At 36.9% G+C, this 13384-nt stretch overlaps 1 protein-coding gene across 5 annotated transcripts in view; it reads left to right on the top strand.

The window, feature by feature from the left end:
• GRAMD1C (GRAM domain containing 1C) overlaps positions 1–13384 on the top strand; it is a 94794-nt gene that overhangs the window by 73263 nt on the left and 8147 nt on the right. For 3 of the 5 annotated variants that reach the window (XM_082460186.1, XM_082460188.1, XM_082460189.1), the window contains 6 exons: positions 3691–3828; positions 6525–6643; positions 8082–8224; positions 8992–9095; positions 10440–10616; positions 12039–12096. In XM_082460186.1, the coding sequence (XP_082316312.1) occupies positions 3691–3828; positions 6525–6643; positions 8082–8224; positions 8992–9095; positions 10440–10616; positions 12039–12096 (739 nt within the window). Of the gene's footprint in view, positions 1–886; positions 1022–3690; positions 3829–6524; positions 6644–8081; positions 8225–8991; positions 9096–10439; positions 10617–12038; positions 12097–13384 lie in introns of those variants that run through there. The other 2 variants (XM_082460190.1, XM_082460187.1) reach the window with 2 other exon arrangements.

Below are 13384 nucleotides of genomic sequence, written 5' to 3'. Positions count from 1 at the left end.
CAGCAGTATTATTGGTGATGTTATTTAGGTAGGAAGCTTTAAAGTACCATGAATTTAATAGATAAATAATCCCAGGGACTTCCTTGGTGGTCCAGAGGTTAAGACTCCGCGCTCACAATGCAGGGGTCCGGGTTCGATCCCTGGTCAGGGAACTTGATCCCGCATGCATGCTGCAACTAAAGATCGTGCATGTCGCAACAAAGATTCCACATGCTGCAACTAAGACCCGGCACAGCCAAATAAATAAATATTAAAAAAAATAATCCCAGATGGAAATAGTTTGTTTCATATCCTTACTTCCTCAAACACATTTACATACAAAAAGTATTATTGTTAATTTCCAGCAGCAATACCACAGATTATGTTTTACCAGTCTTGATATAGAACATTTTATCGAATAATGGAGTTTAAATGAAATATGAAGATATTGTATTGAAATATTTATATAAGTGTAATTTATGTCCTTCTTAAATGTGAACAGGAAACTTACTTTTTTTTTTTTTTTTTTTTTACTAAGGTTTTTTTTTTTTAAATTTATTTATTTATTTATGGCTGTGTTGGGTCTTCGTTTCTGTGCGAGGGCTTTCTTTAGTTGTGGCAAGCGGAGGCCACTCTTCATCGCGGTGCGCGGGCCTCTCACTATCGCGGCCTCTCTTGTTGCGGAGCACAGGCTCCAGACGCGCAGGCTCAGTAGTTGTGGCTCACGGGCCCAGTTGCTCCGTGGCATGTGGGATCTTCCCAGACCAGGGCTCGAACCCGTGTGCCCTGCATTGGCAGGCAGATTCTCAACCACTGCGCCACCAGGGAAGCCCCAGGAAACTTACTTTTGAAAAATTATAGTTCCAGGACTCCTTAGAGAAATGGCTGCTTCTAGGGCCCAGTTGGGGAATATACAAAATGAACCTGGAACATCTTGTAGTGCCAGAATATAAAGAAGTGCTTGAAAAAGAAAAAAAGAGGCATGTCAAAAGGACATAGGAGTCAACCTGAAAGAGCTTCTAATGGCCGAACAAAAAAAAATGTGAGCAGCAAAATAAATGATAATACTGCATTATAACCTAAAGTATAAAATAATTATTCGTAAGTCCATACTGATACCAATGATTGAATAAATATATAAATGGGGGAGCAAGCACGAGTCTTCCTTACAGAGTTCCAAATAATATATGTAGATACTCCACCTTCTAGGAGGTGGAGCTTAATTCTCCTCCCCTTGAGTATGGGCTGAACTTAGTGACTCATTTCTAACAAATAGAATGTGGAAAGAGGAAAATAATACTTTTGAAGTGGAGAAGCCTGCCAGACACCCCCAAGTGATCAAGGTTAACATCATCATAAGTCATGCTGATATGTGTACACCCTGAGTTTGAGGAGAAGGGTACTTCACCTCTGTGGTATTCGTCCCCAAAATCCAAACCCCGGTCTAATCATGAAAAAAAAAAAACCTCAGATGAACCCAAATTGAGGGACATTCTACATAATACCTGACCTGTACTTTTCAAATGTATAAGGGCACTGAAAAACAAGGAAAAAGTGAGGGACTGTCATAGATTGGAGGAGACTAAGAAGATAACAACTAAGTTCAACATGGGACTTTGGGTTGGGTTCTTGAACAGAAAAGGACATTACTGGAAAAAATAGGAATAAAGCCTAGTTTAGTTAATTGTACCTCTAAAATTATTAAAAAATAAAAAGTTTAAAAATATGATTGCAAATTTAAAGTCCTATAAATAAAAGTAGACCCTAAGATTTTTTGCGTTTTCCATACTCACTTATTCATTCAGAAAGTTATTTAACACTTATTGTGTGCCAAACATGTGGTGTACTTAGGTGTTTGAAATCAACATGATCCCTGCTCACATAGAACTTAGAGTCTAGTGCAGGAGAGAGACAATACACAAGTCACTAAGCCAATAAAAATATAATTACAAGTTGGGATAAGTTCTGTGAAGGTGATGAGCAGGATTAATAGAATCACCTGTACTTGTTTGCTTTCTTTGTGAATACATGAATTATTTTTACAATGAACATGTAGTACTTCTATGTCAGAAAAAGCTATTTCTCAAGCCTAATTAGGAAGTTACCTCACAGAACCTTAGTTAATTGCCTAGTTTTGGTGATTCATTTCTATGCCGAAGGAGCCATTACTTGAAATTGCAGTGAATAGCTTTTGCCTACACATAGTATTGTTACAGGGAGAAGGTAAATCAGTATCTACCCGATATCCCTAAGTTCTTTGCACCTGTAGCAAAATAGGGAGACACAAACCATTTCATGAGGGAGAAAAACCAATAGCTGGGGTGAAGGCAGAGCTAGAAGAGTTTTTCTGATTCTTAGATCACTATCTTTTACTTTAAGTGACTGCTTCTCATGGCTTAACATGGACAGATGCTTGACACAGATAATTCTTAGAGCTTGATTTGTGAACTATGGGGAGCTTTTGTCACAGTTGTCATTCTGTACTGACAGGCATAATCCTTGAAATAATAAATAATCCCAGTCCTGAAATCATTAAAATGTCACATTGGATTGCTTTACTCTATTTCCTTTATTCTACCAGGCTCCTATTCCTAGATGCCCTTTTTTTTTTTCATTTCCTTTTAATTCTTCTAAGTTAAACTCCTTGAACTATAAAATAGAGGTTTAGTTTGTGTGCTCTGGAGCTACAGTGAATTCAAATTCCAGTTCAGTCACTCACTAGCCACAGAGCTTTGGCGAGTTTCAGCAATTCTGTCAGTGTCTCAGTTTTCTCATCTGTACGATGGAGATGAAGACGTTAATACCTCTTATCTCACAGGATTGCTGTGAGGATAAGACGAGTGAATATTTGTAACGTGCTTAGCACAATACCTGCCATATGCTAAGCACCATAGATTCCTGGGCTCTTTTATGCAGTGTTTCCAGGGAACATGAGGAGAGGTGAGCAGATGTTGCCTCTTCATTTGCTACCAGGAGTTTTCAACATAATTATCACTGTCAAGTTCTTAGAAAAATGTAATATTCCGTTGGGCTTTATTTAGCTTTGAAGAATACTTTTCAGAAGGATTTCTTTTAATGTGTGGTATTGAGAGTAAGTAGTGGATACAGTGGTACTTGTCTTGGGGGAGTGAGCTTTAAGTCGAGTTTGAAACACTGTTCAGGCTAGTAAGTTAGTGAGTGCAGCAGATAGATGTTCGAGTCATTCATGACTTAGTAATTACTGAATGCGTATTCAGAAATAGGACCTTCTATTCGCCATGTTAGATACCACCCTATGTGTCTCAGTACTGCCCTTGTCACTCTTGAAATATTTTTTTGAGTGCTTGCTTTGGCAGCACATATACTAAAATCGGAATGATACAGAGAAGATTAGCATGGCCCCTGCACAGGGATGACACAGAAATTCGTGAAATATTCTTTTGAATGATATATTATAGGAGTTTGATATTCAAGTTAAATATTTCTATATCTTTTGGGTTTTGACTGAACTATTGATCATATATAGTTTAATTACTATATACTATTATGTATTGTTATACATAGTACATATGTATATAATACCAATTTAGAATTTTAATAGTGTCCTGTAATGTGCTGATCATTGTAATCACATTTAAAAACCATTTTGTGCCCAAAACAAACAAAACAAAACCTTGAAATTACCTTTCCCTGATTTCTTCACTTTTTGTTCCATGTTTTTTGTTTCCCCAGAAAATATTCCTGAGAAAGATCTTCATGGAAGACTTTATATCAACCGTGTTTTTCGTATCAGTGCTGAGAGAATGTTTGAGTTGCTGTTCACCAGTTCACGCTTTATGCAGATATTTGCCAGTTCTAGAAATATAATAGGTTGGTCTTGTGTTCTTATCTAATGATAAATTTGGGAGAATTTTATTATCCTTAGAGGGTTGAGCCTATATTAATTGATTTATGTTGTCAAGGGGAAAATTTAGACAGGCTTCCATTTTATTTTGGTGATATATAAACTAGTGTTTAGGTGTTTTGGCTAAAATCACATGTAAATAGTATAATTGTCCAATTAGTCAGGTCCTACCTACAATTAAGTTCAAACCCTTTGAGAACTAAATCTCCATTTATTTATTAATGTAGCAGTTTAGTTGGGTTGAACCACCTTTAAAAGGGTTCTACTGGGGAAAAATTGGATTCTAGTAGAGTATAAATTGGTGCAATCACTTTGCTAAATAGTTTGGCAGTATCTACTAAAGCTGACTCAACAATTCTACTATTAGGTACATATAACCTTCAGAAATGGGTACATGTGTACTCTGAACGACATGTACTGCAGTGTTCATAGCAGCATTATTTATAATGGCCCCCAAACTCAAAACAGCCCAAATATCCACCAGTAATAGAATGGATAAACAGATTGTGTATGTTCACACAAAAGAATACTGTATAGCAATGAAAAAAAAAAAACCTGCTACTTATAATAACATGAGTAAATCTTACTGATATTCTGTAGTATTAAGCAAAAGAAGCCAGACACAAAACAGTACATACTGTGATTTCTTCATATAAAGTTCAAAAACAGGTAAAACTTATTTATGGACATAAAATCAGCATACTAGTTAACTGCTGTTGGTAATTGGGTGGGTAAAGACTGGGAGGGGGCTTCTGGGATGCTGGTAAAGTTCTCTGTCTTGATCTGGGTAGTGGTACACGTGTGTGTTTTCTCTGTGCAAATTCATGGAAATTTGAGATTGCAGTGTCTATGGTCTACCTTAATGAAAATACAAAAAAAAAAAAAAAAGTCCAGTTAGGAAGTTAGTTATAAAAAAGATTTTATTGATTATGTATTAAAAGTTCTATTTTGGTAAACATCTCAAATAAGCTTATAGTCAATTTGAAATTGAATTTATCCTAAATATTTCAAGATATTTTAGAAACTTTGGGAGCATGTGGTTCAGCTTGCTATATAAAATTAGAAATCAGCAGTAGCAGAGATCCATATAAGCTGAGTCATTTGACATAGTTAAAGAGAAAGTTATTCTACAGTCAATTTAAATATAGTTTATAATTTAGCCATTTTATTAACGATTAGATGTTATTCCTTTATTTGAAACTTTTATGTAAACATAATTACATATTCGTGGATTATATCATTAATATAGATTCAGTTGTAAAGAGTAATTTTTCCTTATTATTTATAATAGAGTAGCAAAGCAGTTTCTAATTGATAGCTATTGAGTCTTGTGATTATATTAAGAATGTCATGTTTTTAAAAATCATTACTTTTTTCAGTTCTTCCAGTTTTTAAAAAAAATTTATTTATTTTATTTATTTTTGGCTGCATTGGATCTTCGTTGCTGCGCACGGGCTTTCTCTAGTTGCGGAGAGCAGGGGCTACTCTTCGTTGCGTTGCGCGGGCTTCTCATTGCAGTGGCTTTTCTTATTGCGGAGCACAGGCTCCAGACGCGCAGGCTCAGTAATTGTGGCTCACGGGCTTAGTTGCTCCGCGACATGTGGTATCTTCCTGGACCAGGGCTCGAACCCATGTCCCCTGCATTGGCAGGCGGATTCTTAACCACTGCGCCACCAGGGAAGCTCCAGTTCTTCCAGTTTTAAAAATGTATAATACCTGAGGGATATAAATCTTTCTTTTCACTCAGTAGCTTATATTTAACTTATTATATCTGTTCTGAATCTATTTTGTATCTTCTTGCCATTCATGTCTACCTGGAGAACTATGTTTTAGGACATTGATGAATAGCAGCCAGATATACTAATTGCCTAAATCCATTGTGCCAACAACATTAGCCAGCTTAGTCAGATCTTTGAATAGAGTTCATGATGCTGTTACCTATATTTTCCTAGTGTTCAGCTTGTTAAAGGACCTTTGTTAATGTATGGTGCTATGTTCTAAAGATACATTTCCGTTCAAAGTGTGTCTTTACTCACTGTGTTGTTGCTAAGTAAATAAAAGAGAATTTTGACCAAGATCTTGCCATAAATGCAGACAGATTATTCTATAGCTTTCTTCATATAGAAAAAGTTACATAGTTTATTTACATTCCATTGCTCCCTCCTTGATTAAAGATCTCGGCGGATAAGCCATTAACACTACATGATTTCTCATCAACGTGATTTCCCCACAAGTTGGGATCAGATCATATTGCTGCATAATTCAAGGTCTTGTCCTCAGTGATGGAAATGTTGAAGTGTTCTATCTCTGTTTAATAAGGCCAGCACCATTACTTCTCTTCATAGGTACTGGGGACTTTATAAAGAAGCCTACTGATGAAATGACTTTTAATTTTATCTTCTAGAGAAAAGAAAAAAGTTTTTTAATAGACTACAATTTAGAAGTAAATGGATCAGAGATGGGGCGTATGTCACATACAAGAAGAGTGCCTAACATGTGATTTTACTCTTGTTTAATGTTAAACTAATAACACAGTTATAAGGAAGTTAGGATTGGTCAAAAATAAAAATTGAAATAATTCAAAAACTCCCTCTTTGATTCCATTCCAAGCCATACCCCTCAAATTTCTAGAACTAACTCTTTTTATATTTGCTGTGATTAGATGTAGTATCTACCCCTTGGAATGTAGAACCTGGAGGTGACCAACTGAGAACCATGACCTACACCATAGTCCTTAATAATCCACTAACTGGAAAGTGCACCACGGCCACTGAAAAGCAGGTATGTCTATGCTGCCAGTATTCCAAAAGAATCGTGCATGTGGGAAGAGGGAAGATGCCTATCATAGGTCCTAGTCACCAATTTACAGGACAGTTTCAACAAGTAAACGGCAAGGAAAAAAATAGAGGAGAAACTGTGTACAGGTTAAAAGAGATTTAAGAGGTATATCAACCAAATTAACTCAATCCTGACTCAGACAAACCAGCTGTAAAAGGGTATTTCTGAGATTTAACGAATTGTTCATTTTTATGTGCAATAATGGTATTGTAGCTATATTTTAAAGAAAAGAATATTTATCTTTTAAAGGGATATACTGAGGAATTTATAAAGAGATATACTGATGTATTTTTGGATGAAATTATGTTGGTATCTAGGGTGTCTTTTAAAAGTAATCTAGTCAGGCAGAGGATGGGAGTAGAGGGAGGGAACATGGGGAGAGGTACAGATGAAACAGGACTGGGCAGGAGTTAATATTGTTGAAGCTGGTTGATGAGCTTTTGAGGGTTTATTGTATAATGTTCATTTCTACTCTTGTATATGTTTGAACTTTTCCATAATAAATGGTTTTTAAAAGAACACTACTGGAATCTGATTTACTGGATCATGTCAAGGGTTAGGGCCAAATAACTAGATGGCTTCTGTGACATATGAGGAAGAGATTGTAAGATATTTAATGCTCTGTCTACTGTGTGACCAGCATGGCACTGTCATACAGTGGGGTTTATGTTTGGCCAGTTTTTGATGACATATAGTATAACTGTTCTGCAAAGTTAGAAAATATTTATTAACATCTGAATTAGTTGTGCTATCATAGTTTTTGTCCGTCAGTGTTCAAAAGGACTTAAATTTTTTTCTTCCAAAGATTTTCAGACATTTAAGAGAAGTTTTGTATTTTGAATTGGAGAGTCTTTGATAACCTTAGAGGATGGGCAGAATCGGTAAGGTGAAAATGAGAAAGATTTGGCCAGCAACCACTTCTGATCCTGTTTAGGGAAAGCAGTGTTTTGTTTGGTTGTCTCCTTCCTTCACATTTTTGGTGAAGGGTGGTTTTGTTAAACTTTGATGAATTTTAGGCTGGGGTCCTGGCTTTGTTCAATTGAACTTTGAATTGTTTCCCTACCAGGAACATTTGCAATTCTTTATAAATTACTAACACACACGAGAGATTATGTAGTTCCTTTCTCCTCCTCATGCCTAAAAGAAAGGAAAAAAACAATTATACAGTGAAATGACAGAGAGGCAGCAAATACTATTTCTGCAGGTCCTGTCTCAATTCATAGATCTCACAGCCAACATGGTGACCTTCTGGCTCTGTATATAAGCTTCTCATGTTTTTTGTAATTTGTGAGAAGGAATTCTAGTATATAGGCTCTAAATTGGCGAGGAATTTGATGTATTAAACATGTACATGCAAAAAAATTTAATCTTATTTTGACAGAGACTGTATAAAGAAAGTCGGGAAGCACAATTTTATTTGGTAGATTCAGAAGTGCTGACACACGACGTCCCCTACCATGATTACTTCTATACTCTGAACAGATACTATATCATCCGATCTTCAAAGCAGAAATGCCGGTTGAGGTGAGCTGCTGTAAATGAGTGTTTTAGTCAGGACAGGCTACACTGTGTGCTGGTAACGTATCAATCCCGAAATCTTAGTGGTAGCCTTACACAACAAAGCTTTACTTCTTGATTTATGTGTCCGCCGGCAGTCCGCAGAGGGGCGGGGATCCTTACTCGAGGACCCAGGCTGCTGAAGGCTTTGACCTCCCAGGGCTGCACAGTCCAGAATATGTGTCACTTCAGTTGCCACTGGAAGAGAGAGCTGTAGGGCCGTGCTCGCAGTCCAGTGGCCAGAACTGGTCACAGGACCCCGTTTAATGGCAAGGGGACTGGGAGACTTGAGGAGCACGTGGTGGGCGGTAAACAGCTCTGTTGCGATGGGAGACCAGAAATGTTGGCGTGTTGAAGGTGGTGCTGGGCCATCACACAATTGGCCTAGCCTCAGCTAATGTAGTGACTTGCAGCTAATGTATGACCACTAGAGATTTTTTATACGAGGCATTTAGGAAATTTAAAATTTATTTTGAGCCTTTATTGCTATTTACGTAAAGAAAATTCAGGGTTAGAGAAAGGAAAGAAATAAAATGCCAAGTTGATGAAATTTTAGCAGCGCCCAGTAATTTTTTAAAGAATTCATTATCAGTGAGCAATTTTTTTTTTAATAGTCTTAATGACTTTGAATCCTTTTGGCTCTCCGCTGAATTCATTCCTACATCTAATTGTAATGTTAATAATATAATTAAATTTTGTAAATTAAATATTCTTCTTTCTTCCTTATCTATTAGAGTTTCAACAGATTTGAAATACAAAAAACAACCATGGGCCGTTGTCAAATCTTTAATTGAGAAGAATTCCTGGAGTTCCTTGGCGGACTATTTCAAACAGCTTGGTTTGTAAATTTCTTGATTTATCTATTTTTGTAAAAATGGCATTTATTAACAGGATGGATGGATTCTTCGTTTGGATTCATAGCAGGAACTGGTAGATGATGTTGGAATGACTCCTACTGAAGTGGTTCCAACTACTCCACTTGGAATTTCAAAACTTCTAATTTTCACTGGTCTACCAAACACTTCTATAATGCTTATGATATGCCAGACGTTGTTCTGTGTGCTTTATAAATATCAAGTCATTACAACCCTGTGAGATATAAGTACTGTTATTTTTTTTTTCCACTGAAACACACAGAGAGGTTAAGTGACTTGTCCAAGATCACACAGTTAGGAGCTGTCACACTCCCTCCCTCTGTAAGGAGCCAAGGAAGCTGACTGCAGTGAGGGACTGGGTAATCCGGTCATAAGTATGCACTTGTGCCCACGAAGGTCTGGAGCGTCCTCAGGCCCACATCTCCCTTACCAATGCAGCTCTCCGGGGTTTACGCAGGCCCACCTAGCAATGGTACCACGTACATGTGTGGTTTTGGTGGAGGTGGGTAGGTACTAGACAGGGGAGGTGATGTAGTTCTGTTTGGATAGTCCTTAAAATATACATGAGGAAAAAACATATAGATACATATGTGAGCATAATTAATTTTAGTTAAAGAAAAGGTGGTGGCCGATCAACTCAGGGTAATTTAAGGCTTCATCTTCCAGCTTGTTGATTATTTATTTTCCTTGTTTCCTTGTCTTTGGTTATTTCATGATTAAGCTCCAGATCACTAGAAAAATGAAACTCAAAAATGAGTTTGGCCACTAGATAATGAACTTCTAGTGAAAAATCTGGTGAAGGGAAAGGTTAAAACAAATGTGAAAAATGAGGTTTTTATTGACAGGTTGTTTGCAGATTTTCTTTACTAGTGCTTCCTTTTTTGCAAACCCTCATTGTAAATTAGAACTATTATATGCTTCTCCTTCCTTTGAGATTGACAATCAAGTACTATAATCTATCTTGGAAATCTTTCTAATGATCCAGTGTAAGTGGGTTGTTTCCATAACTGAAATCTCTACATTAATACTTAATATAGCACATGGCAAATTTGCTCTGATGATCCTGTCATTAATTAATACAGTTCATTCTTCCTAGAATAATGCAGCCTCATTATGGGATCATCGTATGCTCCAAAACTTTTCATTAAGAGTAAAGTTTGAATCTAGGCCATGAGAATCTGAGTAATAGTTAAAGAAAGTTACCAAGGTCTAAAAAAAAGCAAACTGAGAACAAAACAACGACCAACCCCCCAGTATCTTATAGTTGAGAAGGTTTCTCCACTATCTAAAGATTTTTTTCTTCTTAGAATCAGATTTGTTAACGGAAGAATCTATGGTAAATCAGTCCATTGAAGACCCTGGAAAACTTAGTGGCCTACGAAGGAGAAGGCGAACAGTCAACAGAACAGCAGAAACAGCTGCTAAACTTTCTTCTCAGCGTTCTTCTGGAGACCTGGGCTTAGATGCCAAAGGGGATATTACAGGTAGCTGTTTCCTGGTAAACAGAGATGAAAGTTTTTTTTCCTTATAAGTTTACTTTATATGAAGCCAAATATGCCTCTTGTTTATAAGACACGTCAGTTAGGAGGTCTCCCTTTCTCCTCTCCTTTTCCAATAATGTTTGTTGAACGAAGACCAATATATAAGTATAAAGGAGCAGTTACAAAATGGCAGGCATGTGGCCAGTAGAAGTATTTTACTGGGCCCACATGGTATTTTAAACCTTGGACTTTTTTTTTTTTTTTTTTAAAGTATTTATTTATTTATTTATGGCTGTGTTGGGTCTTAGTTTCTGTGCTAGGGCTTTCTCTAGCTGTGGCAAGCGGGGGCCACTCTTCATCGCGGTGCGCGGGCCTCTCACCGTCGCGGCCTCTCTTGTTGCGGAGCACAGGCTCCAGACGCGCAGGCTCAGTAGTTGTGGCTCACGGGCCTAGTTGCTCCGCGGCCTGTGGGATCTTCCCAGACCAGGGCTCGAACCTGTGTCCCCTGCATTGGCGGGCAGACTCTCAACCACTGTGCCACCAGGGAAGCCCAACCTTGGACATTTTTATATAGAATCTCAGATCTGGCAGCCCTGGACCCACATCCGTTCGTAGCAGCAGGTGGTTGGAGCTTAGTAGCAGCTGCCCCATTTGACTGAGCGTGCACTCTCCCCAGGTCACCAGTCCCCACGACTCTTACCCTATTGCTGGACGCTTCACTCATTAACTTCCTGCCTAGCATTTGTACACAATTTGATTTCTACCCTTGAATCTACTACCATGTTTGTATGCTTTTAATCCTTATGTACTGTCAGGGCCAGCCCAGCAAAATTGCAGAGATAGAAGTTGACTTTTATTATCTCTACTCTCAATTTTGAAGACATCTTGCCCCTACTAACTGTTATTCCCTCCCTCTCAGTGCTGTAAAGCTGTCATACCTTCTCATCCTTCTACATTATCAAATCCTTTTCTAAGGTTTACATTTTAGTGTGAATATGTTTTTCTACCATTTCAACTTAATAGCTCTTTAATTTTGGGATTTGGCAACAAAATTTGGGAAACAGAGAACAGGTGAGGATGATTAAAAAAGGTTTTTTTTAAGGAGGGAAGCATTATACGTAAAACTAGTTCAAATATTATTTGCAGAGATGGAACTTAGCTAGAGATCATACATGATATATTGAATTGCTTGTTTAATTTTAGAACAAATTAATCTGTAATATAGGCCAAATTTGCAGAACTGATATAGGGTTTCTTCTGTAGATTTGTTTACTAATAGGATATCAGAAGTTAGAAGAGGGGTGCAGGGAATTCACTGTAAATCACTTTGTCTTTACAAATAACTTAAAAAACTTCTTTTCCAGTACTTTTCAAATGAAATTAAACAATCCTGATTCTAATACAGCCTTTTTTAATAATTTGCAGGAAAGAAAAAGGAAATTGAAAGCTATAACACCGTCCTTATTGTGGTGATGAGTATTTTGTAAGTATTTGTGTTGAATGCTTAGTTTGTTTGTGCCCTCACTTATCTTTTAATGGTTTCCAAAAGAATTTGAACGTATTTGTATATTATTGTATAGAAATTACCACAATTTGACCAATTTTGGCCTTCAAAAACAGTAACTTTATATGCTTCAGTCTGATAGTTTTTGAATGATTTTCAGAAGAGCTGTTAAATTCGAGGGAATACCAAATACACGTTCAGTAAATGTTTTTGTTTTTTAAACTAATCTGATTTGTTTCTACCATCATAGATTTTTAGGGAAGTACCATAAATTTAAAGGGAATATTTTTATATGCAGGCTGATGAAATCCCAACAATGCTATTTTACTCTGCTTGATTAGACCAGTGGTCCTTACCCTTTACTGTGCATAAGAATCACTTGCTGAAATACAGATTTCCCAGCCCCAGTCCTACAGATCGAGTCAGTGGGTCTTGAGTAAGGGATCAGGAATCAGTAGTATTCTACAACACACGTGCAGGTCATTCTGATGCAAATAATCTGAGGATTGTAGGGTGAGAAATACTGGGGCAATTAGTCTGAATCTCAGAGTGTTCTACTGGAATCTACTCAGCCAGTCGTATTTAGACTACTGTTATCTCCATGGCTGTACTTGGATCTTAGGTAGTCCATCACATTTAATTGAATTAGTTCTGACTGGATGATACACTCTGGGTTTGGAATGAAGTTCTTATATCAGCTGTTTTTTCTAATTATAGATTTCAGAACATACAAAATGTTTGTTGTGCCTTTGAGTTTTATAAAAGGTTTTCATATTCTGCTTCCATTGGTTTGCTGTGACAATTTTGAATAGTAAATATTATCTGTGATCTTTTGTATTACTTTGTAGAAGATTTACAGTCAGATGTTGAAATGTTGATCTATACCCCATTTCAGTGACACAATAATTTCATAGATTTGATTTTCTTGCTACTACCTTAGTTTTCATTCAAGAAAAATCTTCTTCTGGATGGGTAAAAGTGAATACGACGTATTTTTAAGGGCAAGTCAATATTTTAACAGAAAAAATAAGAGAGATATGATGCCACCTATGTATTTGCATGTATGTGTAATGAGATACGTTCATTCACTTGAAATACTATTGTGAGAACCAACAGAGTAAGTTTATTTAGCAGGTAACGTTTTATATATGATCCAATTAATGTATGTTTGGGATTTGAAATTTTGTCTAAGTTGAACTAGAAGAAATTTCTGCTGAATGGTGATTTTGTGAATGTGAATTTGTTTTGGCTTCTGCTGTGAATAAGA

Source organism: Balaenoptera physalus (assembly GCF_965194825.1).
Source record: "Balaenoptera physalus genome assembly, chromosome: 4".
Classification (NCBI taxonomy): domain Eukaryota; kingdom Metazoa; phylum Chordata; class Mammalia; order Artiodactyla; family Balaenopteridae; genus Balaenoptera; species Balaenoptera physalus.
The sequence above is the reverse complement of the archived record's forward strand: the minus strand, read 5'-3'. Positions and strand labels throughout refer to the sequence as shown.